General features: G+C 43.9%; 1 protein-coding gene across 1 annotated transcript in view; it reads right to left on the reverse strand.

The window, feature by feature from the left end:
- LOC126188545 (mucin-5AC-like) overlaps positions 1-22366 on the reverse strand; it is a 129708-nt gene that overhangs the window by 50966 nt on the left and 56376 nt on the right. The window contains exon 2 of the mRNA XM_049930145.1: positions 22242-22297. Coding sequence (XP_049786102.1) covers positions 22242-22297 — 56 coding nt within the window. The remainder of the gene's footprint in view (positions 1-22241; positions 22298-22366) is intronic.

A 22366-nucleotide genomic window follows, 5' to 3' on the forward strand; every position in this document is an offset into this window, starting at 1 on the left:
GTCAGCAGCGTACTGTTCAAGCTGGTGGAGGCTCTGTAATGGTGTGGGGCTTGTGCAGTTGGAGAGATATGGGACCCTTTATACATCTAGATACAACACTGACAGACGACACGTACGTAAGCATCTTGTGTGACCATCTGCATCCATTCATGTCCATGTGCATTCCGACCGACTTGACCAATTCCAGCAGGACGATGCAACATTGTTGAGCATACTTGGGATGCCTTGCAACGTGCTTTTCGGGAAAGACCTCCACCTCCTCGTATTCTTACGGATTTATGGACAACCCGCAGGATTCATTGTGTCAGTTGCCTCCAGCAGTACTTCAGACATTAGTCGAGTCCATACCACGTCGTGTTGCGTCACTTCTGCGTGCTCGCGGGGGTCCTACACGATGCTAGGCAGGTGTACCAGTTTCTTTGGCTCTTCAGTGTGGAACATTTATAATCTCAGTTATCAAAAGTGTTAATTATATATAACATTTTCTTTGCTTGTTGGAGTCGAGTTTAAACAACATCGTTGTACAGTAAAATCCATTCAAGATCTCTTTGTCTTTTTGGCCAATTTTAAGCAATTCTTGTTGAGAAACGCGTGATGCTGACCGCGAATGTGGAGTTAAGATACATTTTTTACATAGAAATGTTTTTGTAACAGAAGATGTGCTCTTCCCAAACGAACTATTACCCTAAATGACGGAAATAATCAAAAGAAAAAGCTTCACAAAAAATAATTGTAGTATTGTCGCAAAACCAAATTTACGATCCTGGATCTCCCTTCTCCAGACGCGAAACATACGTCTAGATATACTTACCCAATGATAAACATCGATAAAACCACAAAGAGGAGCAAAAGATTAGAAGAAAGAATTTTACAAGTACGATGGGTGTTCAATAAGTAATGCAACACTTTTTGTTTTCTTTGACCAGTTTCGCTTGAAAAAATGCACAATTTTTTGCGGGACATTGTGGTATATTCAAGCTTCAGCCCCTATTGTTTCATGAAGTTACGACATGTGGCGGAGCTTTCAAAATGGTGTCTGTGATGGAGGTGTCACCGAGTTTTCTTTCGCGCAAAACCAGAGCACAGCAGATCTCCATAGGCGCTTGCAGAATGTCTACGGAGAGCTGACAATAAACGAAAACACCGAGAGTCGTTGAGCAAGGCGTCTGTCACCATCGTAACAAGGTCGCGCAAACCTGTCCCATCTCCCGAATGCAAGCCGGCGTCACATAATGGTCACTCCAGCTATGTTGGAATGTTGGGACATTGTCACTAGCGGTGATCGACGCGTCACAATCAAAAACCTCGTTGCACGACTGGACGTCTGTGTTGTTAGTGCCGACATGCTTGTCCACCAGTTAGGTTACTCAAAGGTATCTACCCGCTGGGTTCCTCGCAGCCTAATAGAAGAGCATAAAGAGGATGATCGTGACAGACTTTTGGTCGAACATCGCCACAGACAAAGAAACATGGGTTCGTCAACTCGAACCGGAATCAAAACGGCAATCTACTGTGCGACCCTCCACTGAAGAAACAGTTCAAAGCCGCGCCTTCAGCCGGCAAATTCATGGCGACGATCTTTTAGGATGCTGAATGGCTTACTCTATTTGACGTCCTCCCGCATGGTGCAACAATCAACTGTGAAGTGTACTACGCTACCCTCAGGAAATTGAAGAAACGACTTCAGCGTGTTCGTCGTCACAAAAACGCGGACAAACTTCGCCTTCTCGATGACAACATGACGCCTCACACAAGTCTGCGCACCCGAGAGGACCTCAAGAAAACTTCATTGGACTGTTCTCGGTCATCCACCACACAGCTTGAATCTCGCACCCTCCGATTTCCGTCTATCTGGCCCAATGAAGGATGCACGCCACGGGAAGCAGTAAGTGGATGATGAGGAAGCTATTAATGTAGCAAGACGTTGGCTCAGCCGTCGACCAGTAGTGTGAAATCATACGCGCGTACAAGCCGTTCCAGCAAGGTGGCCTAAGGCTGGCGCATAGAGTGGAGATTATGTTGAAAAATAAGGTGTTGTAGCCAGAACGATGGGCAACAATATATTGTATTGGAATGCTGAATAAAATCAACCTGCTATCAGAAAAAAATGTGTTGCATTGCGAATTGTTATGCCGTACAACGATGATGCAGCACTGTTTCGTACGTTTTCAAGGTATTGAGAATCATTTACGCAGACCGTAACAATATCACCATGGAAGTTTGCTGAACAAAAAGAGTAGGTTAGAAGTTCAAAGTGAGGCGGCTGATCATATACATACGTGCAGACTTCAGAAAGTACGTTACATACGTCTTCCAGCGCTAAGACTATTGCGGAACAAAAGAAGAGAGACCATCTTCCAGGTTTCCTGCACGCATTGTTTTGCTGCGGTGCGGATGACCGGCGCATCACATTGTGGAATGGATTGGCGTGACAACTGAAAACTAAGTACAAAGCTGAAGAACGCGGGACAGTACGATACTTGTAAGCAAAATCTCTAAGTTGCACAGAGATTCACGGTGAAATTCTAGGGGTATATGGAACAAATGCAATGTTGTGTCCAACCCTAGGGAAATTATGTCGACAATTTGATCAAGTCCACAAAGAGGTTGGTGATGCTGATCCGCTATAAAGTCCAGATCTGACATCAGGCGATTTCCATTGGCAAGATGAAGAAACATCTGGAGCAAAAGAGATTCTCCAACGACGACGACGTGCAATCAGAGGCTCTCGAATTGTTCCGTACGCTGTTGTCAGAGATTTGATAACCATGTTGAAAAACAGTGTCATATATCTGTATAACTTTGTCGTGACGTGTAGCATTCAGTAAGAGTTACTTGGCCTGCCGTAGTAACGTGTAGGTTATTTTTGGAATTGCCTTCGTAAATATACACTGTCCATTGGAAGGAGGAGCATACTTAGTCCCAATATCAGAGAATTCCTACCGTATTGAAACCGCTGTATGTACTATCTGTATTCTTCCGTGCTCCTCCTGATCTCTTTTACGTCAAGTTTATTTCGGTTTAAATCTTTTTAATTTTTATACGACCTTGTATTTGTACCACCAGTTAATATTTACATCCATCTTTGACGATTGTTGTTTCCACTTGGGTTCCTTTAAGCATTTATACGTCTCAGCACTACAACACGTAATTTTTATGTTATGTATCTTTTATTTTGGCCCATATCTGTAAATGGGTTACCCACAATTTTTAATGCGATTAGTGTTTTATATCCGTTTTATACATGACTTGTTACAGCTCTCATATTTGGTGTTTAACCGTTGCCTTTATTTGGCAGTTAAATAATACTCGGTAACTCACAGATGACTAACGCCATCGGCTGTGAGATGAGGACGACTGGCACACGGTCGTACGTTAGAATCCTGACTGGGGCATGGATGTGTGTGATGTCCCTAGGTTAGTTAGGTTTACGCAGTTCTAACTTTTAGGGGACTGAGGACCACAGATGTTAAGTCCCCTAGTGCTCAGAGCCATTTGAACCATTTGATTGGCACAAGCCTCGCAAGGAGCCCCTTGAGTGCGAGGTCGTAAGTTCAGTACTCATTAGAATGTGTTGTGCAGGCCAGTCCATTACAGGGATGTTATTGTCGTGTAACCACTCCGCCACACGCCGTGCATTATGAACAGGTGCTCGACCGTGCTGAAAGATGTAATCGCCATCCCCGAATTGCTCTTCAACAGTGGGAAGCAAGAAGGTGCTTAGAACATCAATGTAGGCCTGTGCTGTGATAGTGCCGCGCAAAACAAAAAGGGGTGCATGAAAAACACAACCACATCATAACACAACCGCCTCCGAATTTTACTGTTGGCACTACACACGCTGGCAGATGACGTTCACCGGGCATTCGCAATACCCACACCATGCCACCGGACTGCCACATTGTGTACTGTGATTCGTCACTCCACACAACGTTTTTCCACTGTCCAATGTTTACGCTCCTTACTTCAAGCGAGGCATCGTTTGCCATTTACCGGCGTGATATGTGGCTCATGAGCAGTCGCTCGACCATGAAATCCATGTTTTCTCACCTCCCACCTAACTGTCATAGTACTTGCAGTGGAGCCTGATGCAGTTTAGAATTCCTGTCTGATACCCTGGATAGACGTCTGCCTATTACACATTACGACCCTCTTCAACTGCCGGCGGTCTCTGTCAGTCAACAGACGATGTCGGCCTGTAGGCTTTTGTGCTGTCCGTGTCCCTTCACGTTTCCACTTCACAATCACATCGGAAACAGTGGACCTAGGGATGTTTAGGAGTCTGAAAATCTAGCTTACTGATGTATGACACAAGTGACACCCAATCACCTGACCACGTTCGAAGTCCGTGAGTTCTGCGGAGCGTCCCATTGTGCTCTCTCACGATGTCTAATGACTACTGAGGTCGCTGATATGAAGTGCCTGGCAGTACGTGGCAGCAAAATGCACCTAATATGAAAAACGTATGTTTTTTGTGTGTCCGGACATTTTTGATCACATAGTGTATGTGTGCTAGTGTTCCCGTTCTATTGACATTAATTTCGACTGGGCATTAGGATTTAATTTTCCATTCCTTTATCGTGGATTTGAGGTTCACTGTCACCCAGCGCTGCTGTTAACGGAGCAAACTGAACAGTAAGTCCACATACATGGGTGCTGTTCCCTAAATGTGACACGGTAATAAAATCATATTACGTTATGTTGCGTTCGAAGGTGAAATGAAACTGTAATAGAAGATGACGAGAAATCATTTGGAAAGCGTGCGGAAAAATGTAAAACAACCTACTGGTTACGTCTCGCCATTCAGTATGATAACCGTGAATGACTGACGCAAAATACTGCAGTCGGGTACTCTGCGGATCGTTCTGGTAGTAGTAATTAATTTCACTCCTTCACGCATCCACCCTCCCACTTCTCTGCAACTTTTCCTTTTTATCCCTTTCCCAGTCCTTCAACACTCCAGCCCTCTTCTGTACGAGTAATAACATTAAATTATACAAACGCGTGATAAATTACGAAATGATGACGTTAGATTAATATGATAACGAATTTAAAAGCGTTCTGCGTTCGGGTTGCGTCGAATCGATTATATATTGAGCGGACAATTATGGTTTCACGATTATGGAAGCGGTGGAGCGTGTTGTGAGACACAACCAAGTAGCCCCTGAGGTGTGCGTGAATGTCAGTAGGATTTGCTCACACAGTCCCGGTCCCCTCTTCGGACCACAAATAAAGGTGAAACCTGGTTAATTAGTAACGGCTGGCATTACAGATTCCCTCCTCCGTTCTGTCGTAACAGCAGTGGGACGAACGCTGCCGAGTCGGGGGACGCTGCGACGCGTTCCCACAAAACCGCCGCCGCTGGTCTCGCAAGAGCCTGCGACGCTTTCGTGTATAGAGCGACGTGCTGGGTCACGACGCGCTAAAATTGCGCCGGAGTCCGTAGGACACGAAACGGGAGCGTTTTCTCCCAGGGAGCTTTCCCAAGGCGTGTCATCAGTCACGACAGTTCGCTCGTGTTGCTCTCTGAGTGGATGCTTTTATGAAATGGCAGGTTTAGTAGCTACGTCCACTGTGCTAGTATACAGGCAAATTCAGCTCGAGCGCGCAACAACTGAAATGAAACGGGAAATACCCCTCTCGATATTCTGAGGTAAGAAACGTGGAATCAGCGAAGCCAACTGATGATTGAAACATCTTGTTTCAACAGTTATCATTTCTATGGAGCGAACATTAATACACTAATGGCCATTAAAATTGCTACACCACGAAGATGAGGTGCTACAAACGAAAAATTTAACCGACAGGAAGAAGACGCTGTGATATGCAAATGAGTAGCTTTTCAGAGCATTCACACAAGGCAGGCGCCGGTAGCGACACCTACAACGTGCTGACATCAGGAAAGTTTCCAACCGATTTCTCATACACAAACAGCAGTTGACCGGCGTTGCCTGGTGAAACGTTGTTGTGATGCCTCCTGCAAGGAGACGAAATGCGTACCATGACGTTTCCGACTTTGATAAAGATCGGGTTGAAGCCTATCGCGATTGCGGTTTATCGTATCACGACATTGCTGCTCGCGATGGTCGAGATCGAATGACTGTTAGCAGAATATGGAATCGGTGGGTTCAGGAGGGTAATACGGAACGCCGTGCTGGATCCCAACGCCCTCGTATCTCTAGCAGTCGTGATGACAGGCATCTTATCCGCATGACTGTAACGGATCGTGCAGCCACGTCTCGATCTCTGAGTCAACAGATGGGGACGTTTGCAAGACAACAACCATCTGCACGAACAGTTCGACGACGTTTTCAGCAGCATGGACTATCAGCTCGGAGACCATGGCTGCGGTTACCCTTGTCGCTGCATCACAGACAGGAGCGCCTGCGATGGTGTACTCAGCGACGAACCTGGGTGCACGAATGGCAAAACGTCATTTTTTCGAATGAATCCAGGTTCTGTTTACATCATCATGATGGTCGTATCCGTGTTTGGCGACATCGCGGTGAACGCACATTGGAAGCGCGTATTCGTCATCGCCATACTGATGAATCACCCGGCGTGATGGTATGGGGTGCCATTGCTTACACGTCTCTGTCACCTCTTGTTAGCATTGATGGCACTTCGAACAGTGGACGTTACATTTCAAATGTGTTAACGACCCGTGGCTCTACCCTTCATTGGATCCCTGCGAAACCCTACATTTCAGCAGGATAATGCACGACCGCATGTTGCAGGTCCTGTACGGGCCTTTCTGGATACAGAAAATGTTCGACTGCTGCCCTGGCCAGCACATTCTCCAGATCTTTCATCAACTGAAAACGTCTGCTCAACGGTGGCCGAGAAACTGGCTCGTCACAATACGCCAGTCACTTTTCTTGATGAAATGTGGTATTGTGTTGAAGCTGCATGGGCAGCTGTACCTGTACACGCCATCCAAGCTCTGTTTGACTCAATGCCTAGGCGTTGTTCTGGGTACTGATTTCTCAGGATCTATGCACCCAAATTGCGTGAAAATGTAATCAGATGTCAGTCCTAGTATAATATATTTGTCCAGTGAATATCCGTTTATCATCTGCATTTCTTCTTGGTGTAGCAAATTTAATGGCCAGTAGCGTAAAACCGACAAACTGTAGGGACGAATTCCTGACTGGAAATGGAGTAAAAGAGGTCTTACGAATATATGTCCGGAAATGGGCGGTGTGCGTGCAATGACAAGTCGTCTCGGAACGCAGCACAGAGATGCATCGCGTCCACGTCACAACATACGTTCAAAGTGGCCTACACGGGATGCAATGCACGCGTTCACACTTGGTTTCATGGACTGCCGCAGCCTTTCGCACGGCTTCACAGGCGTCGTGTACGTGGTGCTGAAGGGTCTGCTCATGAGGTACTGGTTCAGCCTACGCAACGTGTTTGAGATGTCCCCAGAAATAAAAATACAGGTATTTCAACTCTCGTGACCTAGCAGGCCATGTTACAGGGCCTCCGAGTCCTGTCCAACGTCCGGGGGAAATGTTGTTGAGGTGTCGGGGAACTGTAATGCGGAAGTGTAAATCGCAGAAACCACATAACCAGTCGTATTGCCAAAGGCTCATTCTCAAGCACGTAATCGAGGTACATTCCGCGCGTTGCGGAATAATAACCGGTCAAGTATGTGGTTGCCAAGAATGCGTGGCCACACATTAATGCTGAACCGATGCTGATAAGACGCCTCAACTATTCCCCGAGATTTGTCTGTGATCCACAGATGACGATTACGCAGGTTGATGGTGCCAGATCTGTAAAGGTTGCTTAAGCCCTACACCATTACACAGCCTCCATTAGCTTTAACAGTCGCCTGCTGACATGCAGGGTCCATGGATTCATGTCTCCATATCTGTACACGTCCATCCGCTCGATACAATTTGAAACGAGACTCAACAGTCCAATACCGGTATTGAGGGACCCAGGCGAGGCGTAAAGCTTTGTGTCGTGCAGTCATCAGAGGTGGGTCTTCGGCTCCGAAAGCCCACATCGATGATGTTTCGTTAAATGGTTCGCATCCTGACACTTGTTGATGGCCCAGCATTGAAATCTGCAGCAATTTGCGGAAGGCTTGCTTTTCTGTCACGTTGAACGACTCTTTTCAGTCGTCGTTGGTCGCGTTCTTTCAGCATCTTTTTCCGTCCGCAGCGACGTCGGAGATTTGATGGTTTACCGGTACACTCGTGAAATGGTCGCACGGGAAAATCCCCGCTTCATCGTTACCTCGGAGATGCTGTGTCCCATCACTCGTGCGCCGATTATAACACCACGTTCAAACTCACTTAAATTTAAACCTGCCACTGAAGCAGCAATAACCGATCTAACAACTGCGCCAGACACTTGTCTAATACAGGCGTTGCCCACCGCAGCGGCGCATTCTGCTCGTTTACATATCTCCGTATTTGAATACGCATGCCTATACCAGTCTCTTTGGCTATTCAGTGTATATTCAGTGTTTGAAATCCTACCATCACTGGGGTTCACAAACGATCTACCAAAGACAACACTGATTTTTTTAGAGTGTAATATTCGCTGACTATGCAGGAACTCCACTTGACAACAGCTAGAAAAATCAGTTGACAGCTCTATAATTTGTTATGTTTAAATAGACTGAATCTTGCAATCATATGTAACTTCGTAGGCTGTAGGCCACTGAAAAAAAAAGATGGATTGTTCAATAGCCAAACCGTTTGCACTGTCGTAATATACGTTTCAACCCATGTCTCCTTAAGCTGGTCTTGCGGCCACATTTTTGCTACTAAACTGTCACGTCTCTGTGTAACAGTTGAATTTCTTTAAAAAATCGTATCATATTATCTCTTCCCGGAAGCGCTCACATTTTCAACATATAATGACATTGGAAGATTATATTGAATGTCCTAAATGGAATACTACTGGGTGAGTAAGCTATACCTTCTCAAAGGCCTCCAGAGTTTAGGAGAGAGATAATTACGTAAGATGAGGCTCCAAATACGGGCTGACACCTTCCTGTGGTCATCTACTGTTCGAGACTTGCTAGTCACAGTTTGCAAAAATTTATCTGCATTAGGTTTGGTTAATGGTACGGCATTGAAACAACGTTGAAACAGCCTACCTTTAATTTTCACTGTGAGAGGATAAACTGTTAATTTTTGAAAGACGGATATAAATACGCGTACGATTTATCCTCAACTTCTACTGCTATCTAGGCTAATTAGCAGCAGAGAAAAAAAGCATTTCCTTTAAAATTATAGTGCATGACAACAATATGCGTAAAATACTCCACAAATCAGTTTTCTGAATTCTGCAATTAATTATTCTGAAACCTCTCTCTCTGCAGAAGTTAGAGGAACTATTTGGTTGTTACCTTAACTTTGAGTAATATATTGTCTAATTTCATACACATTAAAAATTCATGCAACAAGGAAGTTGTTTTTGTCATAGATATTTTTAACTGTTTGAAAAAGTACCAAATATTCCTTGGGGAAGCGTGATGCTCCAGCAGAGGATGTTCCACAAACTTTGACAAAAGATGTGCAAGTGTTGTCCCGTTTGGTTATTTGAGAAAAGTATCTACATAAGCTCTCTTTCTTTATTCTCTTTTAAAGACATCTGAAGATCATTAATAACTGACAGTTGATAGACTATGAGAGGCAAGCCACACATAGCGCACATTAAGAACTTTCGTTCCAGAACTAGAAAATAAGAAACTAACTTCTCCCCAATACCTGTATCCAAATAAATGTTTCTTCCTATCATAATGGCTACTATTTTCGCTGGAGTAAGGTCATGGTTTCTGCTCAAACTTTGCAAGATTTTGCGAGGTACATTCAAAGTTAAATTAAGGAGATGAGCCCTGGATAAACGGAAGGAATCAGATGTTGAAAGTTTCAGACCAAATATTAGGCAACGTTGGACTGAAACAGGAAAAGGAATAAAGTACAAGACGAGTGGGTAGCTTTGGGAGATGAAATAGGTAAGGCAGCAGAGGACCACTTTCGTAGACAGATAAGGCGTAGAAGGAATTCTGGATAACACAGGAGACATTGAATTTAACTGACGAAAGAAGAAAATATAAAAATGAAGCAGACGAAAAGGATGACAGACGTCTGAAAAATAATTTGACATACGAAGAAGAAAGGCTATAAACATGGCTATAGGGTAAACTCATGGCTGTGGAAGCGTTCATAGATGCCTCCTATAGGAAAATTAAACAGATCTTTGGAGAAAAGAGAATGAATATCAAGACCTCGTAAAGGAAGCAAGTACTAAGCAAAGAAGAGAAACCTGAAATGTGGAAGGAATATATTTAGGATCTGTTTAAGGGAAACAAACATGAGGATATTATTACAAAGAGCGAAGAGGAAGTAGACGAAGAAGAGATACGCTCTAAGAAGAGGGAAAAAAATAGAAAACAAAAATCTACGCACGATGAAGAAATTATGTGGTTCAAATGGCTCTGAGCACTATTGGACTTAACTTCTGAGGTCATCAGTCCCCTAGAACTTAGAACTACATAAACCTAACTAACCTAAGGACATCACACACATCCATGCCCGAGGCAGGATTCGAACCTGCGAACACTCCGCCAAACACCGTCAGGTGGCTTGCGGAGTATGGATGTAGATGTAGAACGTAGCGGTTGCGCGGTTCCAGACTGAAGCGACTAGAGCCGCTCGGCCACTCCGGCCGGCGAAACTATCTGAAAGGGATGGAAATCGGTAGATATGATGTACGTGTACAGACAAACAAATGATTACAGTTTCACTAAAAATTGATGATTTATTCAAGAGAAAGAGTTTCACAGTGAGAAATCAATAACTCATTGGCCAACCTCTGACCCTCATGCAACCAGTTATTCGGCTTCGCTATGATTGACAGAGTTCTGAATGTCTTCCTGAGGGATATCATGCCAACTTCTGTCCAATTGATGTGTGAGATCGTCAAAATCCCGAGCTGATTGGAGGGTCCTGCCCTAATTCTACAAACGTTATCAAATGGGGAGACCTCCGGTGGTGACCTTGCTGGCCGAGGTTATATCAAAATCCCGAGCTAGTTCGAGGGTCCTGCCAACAACGAAGGTTTTGAATTGGGGAGAGACCTGGTGACCTTGCTTTCCAGGATAGGGTCTGCCAAGCACGAAAAGAAGCAGTAGAAACTCTCGCGGTGTGCGGGTGGGTATTATCTTGCTGACTTGTAAGCCCAGGATAGCTTGCATGAAGGGCGAAAAAACGAGGCGTAGAATATCGTCGACGTACCGCTGTGGTGTAAGGTTGCAACGGATGACTACCAAAGGAGGCCTGCTTTGAAATGAAAATGGTACCCCAGACCATCACTCCTGGCTGTCAGGTCGTTTGTCTTCAGTGAAGAGTCCCGCTTCGAACTCAGCCCCAGTGACCTGCATAGACGTATCTAGGGACGCCTCGGACAGCGGTGGGTACCAGCCTGATTCCCACCATACAGTCCGACAACCAAAAGCGATGGTCTGGGTTCCATTTCATTTTATAGTAGATCACCTTTGATTGTGATCCGCGGCATCCTTACACCACGGCGGTACGTCGAAGATATTGTACGCCTCGTTTTGTTGCCCTTCGTGGCAAGCCATTCGTGGCTTACATTTCAGCAAGATAATGCCCGCCCGCACACGTCGAGAGTTTCTACTGCTTGTCTTCGGGCTGGCCAGATCTACCCTGGCAAGCGAGGCCACCTGATTTCTCCTCAATTCAGAACGTTTGCAACATTCTGGCCAGGACTCTCGAACCAGCTCGGAATTTTGACAATCTAACGCGCCAATTGGACAGAAGTTGATCTATATCCCTCAGGAAAACATCCTGCAACTCTGTCAGTCAGTTCCAAGCCGAATAACTGTTTTTCTGAAGTACCAGAGGTGGACCAATGCGTTATTGACTTGCTCAATTTGTGAAGCTCATTCTCTTGAATAAATCACCCACTGTTTCTGAAACTGTAATCATTTGCTTGACTGTACAAGAACATCGCATCTAGCGATTTCCGTCCCATTCGGCTAATTCCTTAGTGGCGCGTCCTCAATTCTTTTCTTAGAGTGTATGATACTGCGAGAAGAACGTAACAGAGCACTGAAAGACTTAAGTGGAAGCGATACCTCTGGAGTTTACGATATTCACTAAGAATTATTAATGTTCCGGGAGAGTCAGCCATGAAAAAATTTATTCCGTCTTCTGTGCAAGAATGTAATAATTCCAGTTGCTAAAGAGGTGCTGACAGGTTTGAATGTTACCAAACTAAGTTTAAAATGTCATGGCTGCAAAACACGGACTCGAGTTACGAGGGTTGGAACTTAAATGGTGGCAACTACATATTTACAACCCATACAAAACAGTTACATGTTTGCACCTGTTACTGTCCTTCAAAGTAGTCACCAGCGTTGTTTAGAACCCGTTACCGGTGATGTGGAAGGCGTAGTATACCGTTAGCAGAGCCTATTCTGTTGATGGTGCGAATGGAGCGGTCTACTGCCTGTCGATTCTCTGGAATAGTTCTGGAGCGAATCAAAGTCACAAGGGAGTATGGTGGATGGTACAGTACTTCCCAGTCCCATCACTGCACAGAGCAGCCACAGCTTGCGCTGTATGCACCCACATATTGTCGTGCAAAATGATGGGTAGGTTGCGCAGAAAGTGTCGCAGCTTCATTCGCAAGGCTGGTCGCAAGTGATGCTCCAAATACGAACAGTAATACTGTGCATTGGCGGTCTGCCGTGGAGGAACGTAATGCGTTAGCATAACACCATCACAGTCGTACACGAGAACCTCCATAGCTTTAGACCATTCCATTCGCACCATCAAGAGGATAGGCTCTACTAACGGTATACTACGTCTTCCACAGCGCTGGCAACGGGCTCTACACAACGCTGGTGACTACTTTGAAGGACAGTAACAGGTGCAAACATGTAACTCTTTTGTATCGGTTGTAAATATGTAGTTGCCACTATTTAAGTTCCAACATTCGTATTTACAGAAGAATAGAGAAACTGGCAGAAGCTGACCTCGATAGACCTCGGCTTAAATAAAGTAATCAGGTCTAAAAGCATATATAAAGGACAGTGAAATGAAATCGAAACAGATGGAGAAGAAAGTAAGTATTGTTATTTCAAAAGTAATCTCCATACATTTATCCTACTGTGAGACGAAACTTCAATGTCTTCATGGCAGCTCAAATGTTCTACATCTACAGACATACGCCGCAAGCCGCGATACGGTAAGTGGCGGAGGGTGTGTTGTACCACTACTCATCATTTCCCTTCCTGTTCCACTCTAGAAAGGAGCGAGGGAAAAACGATCGTTTATATGTTGCCAAGGTTGTTTCTAGTACTCTGAAAAAGTTTTGCTGGGAAGCCCTTACACAATCTGCATATAGTCCCGATCCCTCCCCATGCGATGTCTACATTTTTGGAGCCCTGAAGGAAGACATTCATGGCCGTCCAGTTGCTTCGGACGCCTCGGTGCACGCCCCGGTGCAATCATGGTTCCGGAGGTAAGTACATTTTTTCCATGAAGGGACTGACCACCTGGTCTCAAAGTGGGATAAATGCATTAACAGCTATGGTGAATACTTTTGAAATAATAAATTGTTACTTAATTTTTTTCCATCCGTCTCGTTTTTATTTAAATGTCCCTTACAGGTTTCAGTAGTTGCGCAGAGATGAAGAGTCTTGTACAGTATAGAGTAACATGGAGATCTGATGACCTGAGAAGTTAAGTCCCATAGTGCTCAGAGCCATTTGAACCATTTTTGAACATGGAGATCTGCATCAAACTAGTCTTCAGACTGCAGATTACGACAACAACATTAAAAGTTTTGTTTGCTTTCAGGGACTTATTTTTGTTCTTTCCTACTTTTCCCTGATCTATTCCCTGCCAAGTCTTACTTGCTCCCTTTTTAATGAGTATTGGAGTAATTCTGCATACTTTCAGATTAGAAAACTATAAATTAACAGTTTTACTTCAAAGATTTAAAGAAGTCTTTTAAATATGGACCAACTCATATCGAGACCACAACGCGCAGCCCATTTTTGAACCAAAAATTTTTAAAGGGGAGCCAGCCTTTTACATGATATGACACTACGTCAGCAATGCACGCTTCAGAAAGCCACAAGTATCAGTAATGAAGTACCTAACCAAAAAACGGCCTTCACTAGAACATTTAAAAAAATAAGCTATGCTTACACGTAAAAAAATTTTCAGTAAAGATAAACACACTTCGAACCACTCTATCTCTTTCAGTTGGTTGTTAGGTCCCGATTGTTGATTCTCACTTCCTGTGTGACAGAGCTACGGTTTCGGTTAGACACTCCAGGATGCGTTACCCCTGCAGCCATAGCTCCCAGCACTCCACAGCCGTAGCCTATATTCAGACCATCTCCCCTATCGTTGCTAGCAAACGGTTTTAATTCAGTAATAGCGTGTCACGTGATCGCATTATGCTATATTAATCAGATCATGGTATCATACGGTGTACACTAACGGAAACGGTAAAATAAGCACCTCTAAAGACGTGACGTACAAAAGCTGCACGTGTATGTGCCACTGATGCTGATGCCGTTGATTCAGGGCAGTTGAACCAATAATTCAGAGAGTCATGTTTTCGATGGAGCAGGAACGACTACTAAGCCTGAAACGCTATGCCAAAAAAAAAAAAAGAAAATGCATTGGACCTGATGACAGAGTTCTGTTTCCTGTTTCATATTGGTTCAGACATATCAAGACTGCGTCGACGAGGACTTCATGCAACTAACTAAATTTTAGCTAGCCTATGAGAGGTTGCATGGCAGCCGATAGTGTCCTCATACTTACATCCACTAATGTAAACTACGCGTACAGCAACTGTGCTCAGATAAAATTCTACGAAGTTTGAATTCAAATGGGAACCTTAATACGAGGGCATGCTGAAAAGTACTGCCTCCAAGATTTTTTTATTCTGTTCTCAATATCGCTTGATGTATTACATGTCATGCATATTACTCGCTCGACTTTCCCGCTTCACTGACGCTAGTTACAACCATCTGCCGCTAGAGGGCTCCGAATTGGAGCATATAACATGGCGCCATCTAAGTAAAGCCTAGTTTACACAACGACACTAGGTCGCACAGAACTGCGCTACCGGCCACTACGCATACGCACCGCGCGTTTGCGCAACTCGTCGGTGAAACTAAACACTTTCGGCGTGTTTCAACTTTGGCGACACTAGTTGCATGAGTTTTGAGGTCATGTGTCTTCGCAGAGTGTAGACAAACTGAAATATGCAGTCAGGAACGGAGAATAGTGTTCGCTTTTTGGATATCTATGCTTTGCATAAGTGTTTGTGGGATTTCAGTGATGCAGGTTACAAAAATTACATATTGTTGCTCCTGAGACCTTCATGTGCGATCAGAACACAGAAATTTTGGCAATATCTGAGCTGCAGGGCAAAATTTATTGTGTTAGAAGCACATATACAACTGAAATAAGAAAAATACAAGCAAATGTAATTCTAGCTGTGGAAATGCTCTCGTCTACAAGACTAAAATCCCATCGTTCGAATTGGCTGAATCTTTTTTAAGGGATACTGTTGACAGGAGGGAAGGCTACACAGATCAAAAAGCTGCATTCTTTATTCAATACTCATCTATTTAAAACGTCACAGCAGTGCTCCCCATTCACACATGTTTGAATTTTGAAATATTGCCACTGTACAGATCTTCAAGAGAGTAGTTTGCAAACCATTCTCTTCTTAATGCGGTCTGTTCGAATAATTACTGCTTTTAACGTTAACAATTATTACTGTTAATGTTAATAATCATTAGTGTTAATGGAAAAGTGTCATCACCAACTAAATCCGCATCTTATAGCATGCTAAGTGATCTCGATTATAATGCACGCAATGTGATATGTAATTTCTGTTCTGGAAAAGTGCTTCATGCATTACAGTACTTTTATTCCTTATCGCAAAATTAACTCTATTTAGAAGAAAAGTGAACAGTTCTGGTGACATTCGAATATAATTAAAAGAACATATTGGGTCTTCCGTTACAAATTTCAGCAAGAATGTTGAGCAATTGAGCTGACGTCTTTTCTTCATCCAGTCACGAATTGAAACACGTTTCTTATTTTTTTTTCTTATGCAGCGATTCCACCCAACAAGTTTTAACTCCATCACAACTCGTGCAGCTGCCAAAACTTTCATTACAGATACGACTCTGGAACCCACAAAACGACTAAACTGAAGTGTATACTGGTTTCGCCGTGTCGACAGTCAAATATTGAACCATTTGCGTGCAACTCAGTCCACGCAACGAGTGGCGCAACCCAATGTCGTCGTGTGAACTAGGCTTAACTATGTAGGTGTGTGAGAAACAGCGTGCTGTAATCGAGTTTCTAATTCAAAGAATTCGTCCACACATGTAGCACCTCCTCCTTCAGTATGGCAATACCAGACCACGCAAAAGCGATGCGACGTCTGCAACAATTCGACACCTTGGGTGTGCCGTCATCGATCATCCTCCACACTGGCCCCACTTGACCCAATGCGATTTTCATCTACTTCCAAAGCTTAAAGAACACCTTCGAGATCTTCACTTTGATAGTGATGAAACCTTGCAAGCAGAGATGAGTCCCTGGCTTCGTCAGCAAAATCAGACATTCTATAATAACGCTATCACGAAACTGATCTCTTGTTCGGAGAAATGTGTTCATTGCCAGGGTGACTTATGATGAAAAAAAAAGAATAAGTAGATATAAAGAATAAAGATGTGGAATGTTAACAAAGGTCTAAAAATCGTTAAGGGTTATCTCATAAATAAGTCGGAGACATTACTTTTCAGCAGGCACTCGGGTTGTTCTACAGCCACGATTCTTAATATGTCGCCTTCGACAAGGTAGCGAAAAACCTGTAAAATGTTCAAAAATGGTTCAAATGGCCCTGAGCACTATAGTACTTAACATCTAAGGTCATCAGTCCCCTAGAACTCAGAACTACTTAAACCTAAGTAACCTAAGACATCACACACATCCATGCCCGAGGCAGGATTCAAACCTGCGACCGTAGCAGTCCCGCGGTTCCGGACTGCGGCGCCTAGAACCGCACGGCCACCGCGGCTGGCTCTGTAAAATGTACTGCGTGATGAAATGACATATGAAGTGTGGAAAAATTACAGGTTACGGTGCTCAGTATAAACTATTATTTCTCTAGAGATGTAAAGATCAAGGAAATCGTAATACGCGCAGTTTTAAACGGTTTTGTAACATACTTAATCAGTTGCTTAAATTGCTGCTGCCCGCAAGTCCTATGAGTCCTTGAGGCAGCGCAACACTTCTCGACGGGGGAACGGTCGTTACAGGTTTATAAATCTGTGGAAGTGTCTGGTGGCCGACGCAGTTGTCAACCCTTCTGCAGCGATGCGGCTTTACAATGTGTGGAATCAGTATAAAATGAGAACTGTGCGTGGAAGAACAGATGCCAAACGTAAGTATTGCGACAAGCTCTGTCATTATGCACTGACTTTGCAACTACGCCTACCTCTCAATGAACGACAGTTATATGCACTTTCAGTTATATGCATGGTTCCGTCACAACCTACGGGAAGGAAATAGAGACAGTAGCAAACAGAAGATTAAAGAAGGAAGCGTTGAGCCTACAACCTCTACATCAAATAGCGCGTCATGGTCTGCTGAAGCATCTAAGATTCTGAACGAACAAATCAAATGTGTGTGAAATCTTATGGGACTTAACTGCTAAGGTCATCAGTCCCGAAGCTTACACACTACTTAACTTAAATTATCCTAATGACAAACACACACACCCATGCCCGAGGGAGGACTCGAACCTCGGCCGGGACCAGCCGCACAGTCCATGACTGTAGCGCCTGAGATCGCTCGCCTAATCCCACGCGGCCTGAACGAACAGAAAAGCTATATTAGCAACAAGTCTTTGTACCATCTGATGTTCGACAACGCCTTGAAGACCGCCGTGCTACAGGATGAGACATGGTAAAAACTGAGAGGGGTTTTGCGGTTGCTGAAAGTCTATGCATGACCGCTCTCACTGCTAGAATTCAAGTACCGGTGAGAATTTTCCACAAAACACGATGTAATTACGAGCAGCCATGCGTCATGCACTTTTAGGAGGCCTCCGCGACGCTAAATAACAACGTTTGCTGGCAGCTGTTGTCCAAAATATCCAGAAGTCACATTCGCTTGCATTAATTTTCGATATCAGGACAGATGGTACGGGCCACAGCGTAGTTTATTTCATAATAACCGCTCTGGATCCAGTATTTTACAAGAGCATTCGTCCTACGAGCAACGCTCGAAATATGATGGCTACAGGCAACATTTTACTGCCGCGATATCCACATATGCACAGGGCACCGCGAAACCTACTGATAAAAGACTTCATGACACTAGAGGTACTTCGATGAACTTAACCGTGTAGCCAGAAATATATAAGGGACGAAATTTCCGTTTGAGGACGTTTCAAAAACTTATACGCAATGTAGCGCAATTCCGATGTGGGCGTACAAGCACCGACATGTAGGCAAGGGATTGGCGTGGCATTCGTATCTTTCTGACATGCGTGAGGTAAATGAGGAAAGGTGAACTACGGCGACGTTATCACCAAATGCCTCCAAGTACGACCAACGTGCTGAGATTCTTTTCTTAGACGCCGAAGGTAGGGTCAAAATCCCGAGTTAGTTCGAGGATCCTGCCCCCAATGCTCCAAAGGTTTTGAATTGGGGAGAGACAAGGGTGCAGCTTTGAACTTTTTCTACGGAGAGAGATGGTGTAGCGCTACTCCATTGCCGTACATATCATCTCCTATAACGATGTTTGACGAAAAATTGTACTTACAAGCCTTGTAACAGGGAAGCAGTTCCACACAAATTGTCCTTCATTGCTCTTTTGTGGTTTTCTGTTAGGCGGCGAGGAACTTCTCGGCCACACATCTCTTAGTACCCTAGTCGGCCGCAGTGGCCGAGCGGTTCTAGGCGCTTCAGTCGGGAACCGCGCGACTGCTACGTCGCAGGTTCGAATCCTGCCTCGGGCATGGATGTGTGTGATGTCTTTAGGTTAGTTAGGTTTAAGCAGTTCTAAGTTCTAGAGGACTGATGACCTCAGATGTTAAGTCCCATAGTGCTCAGAGCCATTTGAACCATCTTAGTACCCTAACTGGTGGGCGAGTGTGTCAGTACTACCAACAGAGACATCCAGTTGAACAGCGAGGTGTCTTATTCTGATCCGTCGATCACCTCGAATGAGAGTGTCCGCACGTTCCAACATTACAGGACTCAGCTGTGCGAGGCCGGCGGGCGCGCGGGAGATCGCACAGGTTCGTGCGACCTTGTTGCGGTGATGGCAGACGCCTCTCTCAACGACATACCGTGCTTTTGTTCATTTCCAGGTCTCCGTAGACAGTCTGCAAGCGCCAATGAGTACTTGCGATGCTCTGGTTTTCTGATAAAAGAAACTCAATGACAGCTCCTTTCTTGGAACACACCTCCATTACGGAAGCCATTATGAAGCTTACGTGTAGTGGGGCCACCTGTCGGAACTTCGAAAAACTTCAAGACTCATAAATAATTCCGCATTTTGTGTGTGTGAAATCTTATGGGACTTAACTGCTAAGGTCATCAGTCCCTAAGCTTACACACTACTTAACCTAAATTATCCTAATGACAAACACACACACCTATGCCTCCAGGACCAGCCGCACAGTCCATGACTGCAGCGCCTTAGACCGCTCGGCTAATCCCACGGTCCGCATTTTTTCAAACGAAATTGGCCGAGAAAGAAACGTGTTGCATTACTTCCTGAACACCTCTCGTTGTATACGATTCTCAAATTGAAGTTATTACTCGATCCAATAGAAACGACTTTTGTCATCTGAATACCTAACTTCTCATATTTTTCATAAATATCACTGCTGTATAGTAATGACAAGAAATTTACTTCCAAATTAATTTAAAATTGTTTATATAGTCTGGAAATACTGTCGTTATTCATGTTTGTATGATTTATTCAGAAAAACAAGTGACTGTAAGTTGTAAGTTGTCTTTGAATCCTTGGATGTAAATATCGATGTATTCATATATCTCTGAGCTGCGAGTTATGTTATCTTTGTTGTTGATTTTTGTGTGTGAGTATTCAGTCTCTTATGGAGTGTCAGAAGCTGTAGTGTTAATGTATCAATGAGCTATGGAGGTAGTACGACGGAAGTGGTGCGTTAACGCGTAAAATATTGTGAAGTATCTGTCATTAAATTGTGATGCTAAGAAGTGGAAACCAGATTGTGAAGTTATACTGAAATACGACATCAAGGAAATAAAAGAAAGGATAAAAGTTCATTACGTAGCGGAGTCCTTATTTGACAAGAACCGGGCCTATGATGCCTACTAGACAACAGTTACTGAACGAACTATACATTTGACGAAGATCTACAAGAACCAAGTGAGTACTTTTTTTTAGTTTTAAAGTGTTATGACGAACTTCCTTCTCATTTAAAATGCATGCACACGCAGGGTGATACCACTCTTACAAATGTGAGCGGGAACAACTCATGATTTTATTAGTAACAGAGGAGGGGTTCGTGACAAATCTCTGATAAAATTCTGATCGATCAGATATACGAAATCTTCCAGAAAATACATATCTTTTGTCGTATGATGTATTAACGTAATGGCCGTCTCTACGTCGCAAACCGAGGTAGTAAATTTGCGAAATCATTCCATACCCAATTGATTCTGTTCAAGCTCTGTAGTATGCAAGGGGGTGAAAATGCTGGATTAGTTTTATCTGGTTTTATACATTCGATGCCAGATGTCAGAATTCGACTCATATTCGGCTTCTAAACCGAAATGGCTGGTTTTATAAGGATGTCTCGCGTTCACAAGGTGCAGTTTCCCAGTACCAACCAAGTCGAGAACCCGGACAATCCATATATTCCTTTCTATTACCACGAAGCTAATTGCGAAATTTTTCTCTGTCATTACTGGATGATACATCTTGTTCACGTCACACTAAAAGCGTAGCTGCAAAATCCTGTAATGATCCATGCTCCTTCTTCGACCAGCCTCCATGAACTGTATGTAGGGATTTCAGGAAGTATGTTACAAATGTCGACTCGTGCTAAGACCACTGCGCAACAAGAGTGGCACATTGAGAATGGAGTACATGTCCGGGCATTCCTGCAGATACAGTTTAGCTGCCGTACGAGTAACAGGTGCGTCATAGTATGCGACTGAAATGTCGCGACAACTGGGACGTACTCCAAAGTTTAAGTACGCGGGACAGTACGGTTTTCATAGGCAATACGTAAATTACGCACAGTTTTACCGTGAAATTCTAGTGGTACACGTCGCGTCCATCCGAACAAGTACCACCAATTTGACCGAGGTCGCGCAAAGGTGAGTGATGCTGATCGGGGAGGAAGGCCATTGACGTCCACGACAGAAGACAATGTCCAGGCAATCGAGTAAGAACTGAGGTAGTTGTGGTGGTGGTGGGGGGGGGGCGTTGTTGCAACGATAAGGACTTTCAAGCAGAGGTTCGGAATGGCTCCGTGACCAAAGAGCTGGTGGAACGTTCCGACCGTTTTTTACAGAGGTTTCGTGACTGTTGAAAATAGTGTCATGTTTCTGTGTCACTTCGAAGTGGTGTAATTCAGCATTCAATTAAATTTACTTCGCCTGCTGTTATAAGGTGTAACTTAATTTTGCAGTCCCCTCATAAACTCTACCTTGGACACATTGTTAACTGTTTTATATGATTTTTTAATAGGGCAGCTATTTGTCATTAAACATAAGCAGTTTACACGTGTCATAAGCATTCGTCACTCCGGACCTCGCATCACCTGAAATATTCGTTACCGAGCATCGGTTCCTAATCTCGAAAAAATCAATATAGGATTTTCTTTCGTCTGTATATACGTATGTGACGCCTTACTTTCATAGGATCACTCATTATTGCACCCAGATATATTAATAAAATGGCTCCGTCTAGTCGAGGCCCGTTACTTGTTCCACGACATTTTAAGTTTTATTTTTAGTGTTTTAATTGCGTAGCTCAGTATGTGTTAAGTGTTAAAATCATGTCAGTATCTGACATAATTTTTTTGATTGAAAAACGTTTCTCTGATTTGACTGATCAGAAAAGTTATATTTACAATTTTTAATGTTTTGTAAGTCCTTCAGTATTAGGAGAGCAGGTAGCACCAACAGTACTTACGGTCGAAGGAGGCTCTCTGCCGATAACTCTGCGCTGGCTCTCAACATTTTCTGATCCTGTAAAAGAATCAGAAGAAGTAGTTAGAATTCACTGTCGATAGAAATTCACTATCAAATCTGTATTCA

This window comes from Schistocerca cancellata, chromosome 5, assembly GCF_023864275.1.
Source record: "Schistocerca cancellata isolate TAMUIC-IGC-003103 chromosome 5, iqSchCanc2.1, whole genome shotgun sequence".
Taxonomy (NCBI): Eukaryota; Metazoa; Arthropoda; class Insecta; order Orthoptera; family Acrididae; genus Schistocerca; species Schistocerca cancellata.